Source organism: Nerophis lumbriciformis, linkage group LG34 (genome assembly GCF_033978685.3).
Source record: "Nerophis lumbriciformis linkage group LG34, RoL_Nlum_v2.1, whole genome shotgun sequence".
In the NCBI taxonomy this organism is placed as follows: Eukaryota; Metazoa; Chordata; class Actinopteri; order Syngnathiformes; family Syngnathidae; genus Nerophis; species Nerophis lumbriciformis.
The window spans coordinates 8,690,001-8,696,638 of record NC_084581.2 but is presented as its reverse complement, the minus strand read 5'-3'; the positions used below and the strand labels follow the sequence as shown (position 1 = coordinate 8,696,638).

The following is a 6,638-nucleotide window of genomic DNA, read 5'->3' as shown; positions in this document are numbered from 1 at the left end:
AAAACAACAATATTAAGCCCATTTTAAATATTTTTTAGTGCATTTGATCATATCCCTGTTTACCATCACGCTTTTTATAAAATTTAACAAACAATGACCTAAAAAAAAAGGCCACACGACACAAAAAAAAAACAATTCCAATAATTAAATAAATACTTTAAAAGGTCAAAAATACAAATTACATGACCCTTTTTTGCCCAACGTTTAATGGAAGTTCTGTCTACAAAGATAATAATAATAAATATATGTACTTTTTTTTTCAGTAACAGTTGGGTTCAAGTGGGTTTATTTGGGATATCTGGTATAATTGTATTTGTTCAGCAAAAAGTGGATTATAAACGGTAGGAAAGATCTCTATGCAATACTTCTCATATCACAACAACACCATAAAATACTGCAAATTATCAAAACTGTACAGGAAATTTTACACTTTGCTCTAAAATACTTTTTCACTGCAAGGAGAGAGGATGATCTCTGAGCGCTCGGCTGCTCTGGTCTGCAGCCACGCCTACTCTCTGTAAGCCCCGCCCACCTTGGAGCATCTCAGGTGCAGTCTTAAAAAAGGGGGCGGGGCCTGTTCAGGTTTGTCAAAGTGCATAACAACCTTGAGTCCTCTTCAGAGTTGATGTGTTTTTTGTGTGGTTAATAATCCTTCAGCTAATCTACGTCACGGTTACAAAGTGTCACGCGAGGCGGGTGGGGTCGGTCCTGTTCGGGCAGGGCAGCTGTGCACACGTGTCAAAGGTCAGCGATGGCGGTAGTGTCTCATGAGGGGGACGATGCAAGAAGGCGGTCCCGAAAGTTTGAGGAAGGGATGCTGAAGGAGCTCCTGGGCCGTGGCTCGCTGGGAAGGCTCCCGGACCAGCATGAGGTCCAGGAAGGAGCGCAGCACCGACGACACCTGTACCAATCCTGCTGTTTTTTATTTGGCCTTCATACTCTAATGTCTAAACCAGGGGTCCCCAAATTTTTGACCCAGGGGCCGCATTGGGTTAAAAACATTTGGCCGGGGGCCGGGCTGTGTGTGTGTGTCTGTGTGTGTGTGTGTGTGTGTGTGTATATATATATATATATATATATATATATATATATATATATTGAGCGCGATGATGTCACGTTATCTATGGGAAAATGCATTTATAGACAATATGATTTGCCTGAGCGGCTAGGAGACACAGAGTAACAAGCGGTAGAAAATGGATTAGAAAGGACAGATTTAAAAAAAAAAAAAAAAAAAAAAAAAAATGCAATTTATTTTTATCTTGGGACTTCCCACGGGCCGGATTTTGGACGCTGGCGGGCCGTATCCGGGCCGTAGTTTGGGGACCCCTGGTCTAAACACTTGCAAAGTCTACAAAATGTCAGTTTTCTTATTATTCCGCTCATACTGTGTGAATACAACTTAATAAAACAATGTCAAATTTCATAAACAACCATTATGCAAGAAAACAAATGTACAGTGTTACATTTAGCTAAATGCTAACCCCAACATGTCAACAATTAACTGCATTTCACAGTCTGACTGCTAAGTCCAGCACACTAAGAAACCTTCCTTGGGGAGTTAGCAGCTGGGCTAGTGCTGAATTTAGCCACTAGCATGCTAACACCTTGGCATGGCACAAATAATTAGCACTTGGCTAAAAGCTAGGGATTTTTGCCAACACGTTGGCTTGGACTTGCAAACCTCATAAAGCTAGGAAAGTCTCCTAGAGGAGTTAGCAGGTGTAATGTAATGTGCTAAATGCATGCATCAAACGGTGAGACCTATTATGTCCCTGCAGGGTCCAATCACTTACAATGTGATGTTCTTTTAGTCACTAGCACGCTGAAAAGTTGACTTTGAAAAAACAATTAGCACTTGGCTAAAAGCTCTACTAGTTTGGACGCTAACCTCTAAAAGCTAGCAGAGGCTCATAGAGGAGTTAGCTGACAGACTACAGATTTTTTTTTTTAGCCGCTGGCATGCTAAAAAGTTGTGTAATTAGAATGATTAGCACTTGGCTAAAAGCTCCACTAGCTTGGACGCTAACCTCAAAATGCTCCAAAAGCCTCCTAGAGGAGTCTGCAGGCACACTTGTGATGTTTTTTTTAGCCACTAGCATGCTAAAAAGTTGGCTTTATAACTACAATTAGCACTTGGCTAAAAGTTCTGCTAGCCTGGCTGATAAAGCCGCTACACTAAAAAAGGTTCACTGGAATGTTAGCAGCCAAGCTCGTGGTGAAAGTTGCCACTAGCGTGCTGATAAGGTTACATGACGTGAATGATTAGTAGCACTTGGAAGATGCTCCTACAGTCTGGCTGCTAAGTGCTACACGCTAAAAATGCTCACAAAATCAGCAGCTAGCTAAAATGCTAACATCAGCAAGCTAACAGGCTGATAGGTAAGAGTTAGTTCAAAAAGCTGCTAATGTATGTATGTAATGTTTTTAGCAACTTGTATGCTAAACTTTCATGGATAATTTGCGCTTGATTAAAAGTTCTTCTAGCCTGGCCGCTAACAGTCAAAACGACACCAAAAAATGTTACCTTGTGCGACTCTTTTAGTCGCGGGGGTAGGTTGTCGCGTATCCTCCTCATGGCCTGCAGGGGGGGCTCATTAAAGTAGGGGGGCTCGCCATCCACCATCTCGATCACCATGATGCCCAAAGACCAAATGTCCACCTGCAAACACAACGTGCTGTCAACTTGTGTGTGTGTGTGTGTGTGTGTGTGTGTGTGTGTGTGTGTGTGTGTGTGTGTGTGCGTGTGTTCTTGTATTTCTACCCTTCTTGAGACATCAACAAGGAAAAGTACCTTCCATATGAGGACGGGTGAACAAGTCAGGACATAAATCATGGTCCCAATACGGAAAAAACAATTGCATCTAGTAGAGAATGTCTCATTTGTTGCACCCCTGGTGGTGAAATCTATCAAAATTAGGGTGGTCCCAAAAAGGAGGGATGTTTCAAATTGACTGTGTGTCGGTTTTAAAAGTGCTCTCCTCTGGTCAACATATGAAATAACAAGTGTGTGTAAGAAATGGAAATGCGCCCCCTTTGGCCAAAATTAATTAGAATTTTCTTTAAATAAATATGTATATAGAGACATACTGTAATAACTTGAAGTAAATAATGAAGATTAAAAACCAATTACCAACAAAAAATTCCAAAAAATATAAATTAACTAAATGCAGTCTTTTTCTCACAATGTGTCGACTTTTTTCTTATAGAATTGGGAACAATTTCTCATATTCTTTCTGTTTCTGTAATATTGCAATATTTTCTCGTAAAATTATTACTTTATGTAAAATTATAATTTTTTAATGCAAAATGGTGACATTTGTCATATAAAATTCTGACTTCCATCACAATATTGCCAATTTTTTTGTTCTTTTAAAACGATGGCATTTTTTGAGTAAAATTATGACTTTTGTCATAATTTTGCCAAGTAAAATTCCGATTATTATTATAATATTTCCCAAATTTTAATGTTTTCTTAAAAAATGGTGCCTTTTGTTGAGTAAAATTACGACTCTTTTCATAAAATTGCTTACAATTTAAGCTTTTCTTGTAAAATTGCGACTGTTATTGAGTAAAATTCCAACTTTTATCGTAATATTGCACAAATGTTCAGTTTTTCTTGTAAAATTTTGACTCGTGTTGAGTAAAATTATGACTTTTATTACAATACTGTCAAAATTCTAAGTTTTTCTTGTGAAATTATAACCTTTTTCTTGTGAAATTCCAACTCCTTTTTCACAACAAGCTTTTTTATATTTGCATAGTATGTATATATTATTAATGTTGTAAATACAAATCTTTATATATCTAGAAAGGGTGGTCCTAAAGAGGTAGGCATTTTTCGGAGGTCTCAAGAAGGTAACAAATACAATAATGTGTGTGTCGTGTGTGTGTGTGTGTGTGTGTGAGTGTGTGCGTGTGTGTGTCACCTCAGTGCCGTAAGGTAATCTGGAGATAACCTCTGGCGCCATCCAGTATGGCGTCCCTACCAGGGACTTCCTCTTGGGCACCTCTTTGGATACTTGGGCGCAAAAGCCAAAGTCTGACAGCTTAATCTGTGCAGCACGCACATGCAAATACACACACACACGCACACACACACACACGCACACACACACACACACACACACACGCACACACGCACACACACAGGAACAGGTCATTGTTCGATTCCTTGGCAGAGGAGCGCTGATCCACAACGAGGGAGGTGCTAATCTGATGTATTAGCAGCTAATCAGCCTTCAATTAATCACATCTCATCAGCTGGTTAGGAGGCCTTAGGCATGATTTAATTAGTGAGATGGAAGTGAAGAGGAGGTGACATGGTGAGTTTGGAGGAGGTCAGTGTGTGCATGTGAAAATGTGCATGGTATTTGAATGTGCAAATCTGGACAAAAGGTGCACATTCCAGATTTTTTTTTTTTTTACTTTTGTGAGCATTTTCTTTCTTTTCTCAAGCAATACTAATGACAAAAAAGTACTTACAGGCCAAAATAACATAATTTTCAGGAACAGATTGAAACCACTTGCCTCACTATAACACAAAAATAGTTTAGCATATCGGTGGATCTTATTTTCATCTTTTGACTTTATTGAATGAAAAATAGAAAAATAGTAATTATATTGGAATAAAAATGTTGAATAATTTAAATGATAAATTATATCTAGACACTGAAGTAGAAAAACAGAAGAACAATCAAAAACACTAATTAAATAAACTATATAAGTATGTATATTTGTTAATTTAATTAAAAACAAAATATACAATTATATCAAAATGTATAATATCATCTTGTCATGCAGTGCAACAAGTTTTACTGCTAAAATGTACAATTCTGACATGTGTAGATTTCATCCAATTGTGTATTTTAGTGGCGTCCCAATACAACATTTTCACTTCCGATACTTAGACTTAGACAAACTTTATTGATCCACAAAGGAAATTGTTCCACACCGTAGCTCAGTTACAAACGATGAAAAGGATAATGATGGAAAGGATAATGCACACAAAGGCACAAAAAGAGGGCGAAAAAAACGGTATAAAATAGACAGAAAATTGACCATGGTAAAATACCAATATTGGAGCCTTGAGTACTGGCCAATTCCGATATTAATCCAATACGATATCATAGTGTACACTTGTATCATTATTTTGTGGTGTGAAATGTTAGAGAAGGTTGGATGAAGTGAAATGAGTCAAAGAGAGCAGTTTGATAGGTGAAACAAACACTCACTGTTGTGACAGATTTATGCTCCTGATGTAGAGTCTTCATTTGTTTTTGGCAACACAGAGTGGTCACTGTAATTAATGAAGTTACGCTTATGACGCAGTAAGTTGAATGATGCGGACGCGTTTGTTACTGGATACTTTTTATAATTATTTGATACTTGTTTATATTGACAACTGTGGTGTATTAGATATTAAATATAATATTGTTCAATTAGGACACTTGTTACATACACTGCATCCGGGAAGTATTCACAGCACTTCTCTTTTTCAACATTTTGTTATGTTACAGCCTTATTCCAAAATGGATTAAACCTATTTTTCCTCAAAACTCTACACACAATAACCCATTATGACAATGTGAAAAGTATTCCTTAATTTTGCAAATGTACTAAAAATAAAAACATACATGTACATACATGGGTATACACAGCCTTTGCTCAATACTTTGTTGATGCAACTTGGGCAACAATTACAGCCTCAAGTCTTTTTTAATAAGATGCCACAAGCCTGGCACAACTATCTTTGGGCAGTTTCACCCATTCCTCTTTGCAGCACCTTTTCCATCAGGTTGGATGGAAAGTGTTGTTTTTTTGTCCAGGGCGTCTCTAAGACTAAGACATTCATCTTAGTCTAGTCCAGTCCTTCTCATGTAGTGGGGCAGGCCCCTTGGGGGCCGGGAGTGTGGTGCATTGCCAGGGGGGGCGTGTGTGACCCCACGAACATGCTTTTTTAGCCGTACCAAAATATAATTAATCATATGTAGCACTTGGCTTCACTGTCACCACGGTGGGAGACCAGGAACGACTGGTGTAAGCTTACAATGTTATGCAGATGTATAGTTACAACATTTTTTTAGTCAAATTATACTATAAATATATATATATATATATATATATATATATATATATACCAGTGGTGTGCTGTCAGGGCCAGCAAGGCCTTCTCTGCTGGCCTAACATAACCAGAAATCGTGATCATAATTACTGATAAAATAAATTTTTAATTTACTTTCCCTAAATATCTAAAAGTATTCATATTCTCTTCATGTCAAATTATGCTCCTTCCAGCGCTGTTGTTTTTAGGTTTGAGTTTGTATCCAATCAGAATTCAGCTAGCTTATGTTGCCGTGCTGTACCAAATCTGCCCGGGGCCTTCAGAATTAACAATGCAGGCGTCTGTGCACTGTAAGTGAACGGGGACATACAGTTGATAGACAGTTGCGATAGCCAATCAGATCACAAATTGTCAGTAAGGTCTTCTGGATGGCCTTACGGTGTGATTGGATACTCACTTGGGAGTCCAATGTGAGTATCCAATCACAAGTTGCGAAAACAGGAAGTGGCACAGGAGCCATACGAGCCATAGAAAGCCACAGAAAACTCGCTGGTACTCACAAAGAAGGAGAGCA

The 6,638-nt window shown here is 38.3% G+C and overlaps 1 protein-coding gene across 4 annotated transcripts in view; it reads right to left on the bottom strand.

Moving 5' to 3' along the window:
* Positions 1 to 6,638, bottom strand: part of pak5 (p21 protein (Cdc42/Rac)-activated kinase 5) — a 166,317-nt gene continuing 159,679 nt past the window's right edge. For 2 of the 4 annotated variants that reach the window (XM_061929171.1, XM_061929172.1), the window contains 3 exons: positions 3,930 to 4,055; positions 2,528 to 2,662; positions 1 to 901 (listed from right to left, as the gene is read on the bottom strand). In XM_061929171.1, coding sequence (XP_061785155.1) covers positions 746 to 901; positions 2,528 to 2,662; positions 3,930 to 4,055 — 417 coding nt within the window. In that variant the 3' untranslated portion in view covers positions 1 to 745. The remainder of the gene's footprint in view (positions 902 to 2,527; positions 2,663 to 3,929; positions 4,056 to 6,638) is intronic. The other 2 variants (XM_061929174.1, XM_061929173.1) reach the window with 1 other exon arrangement.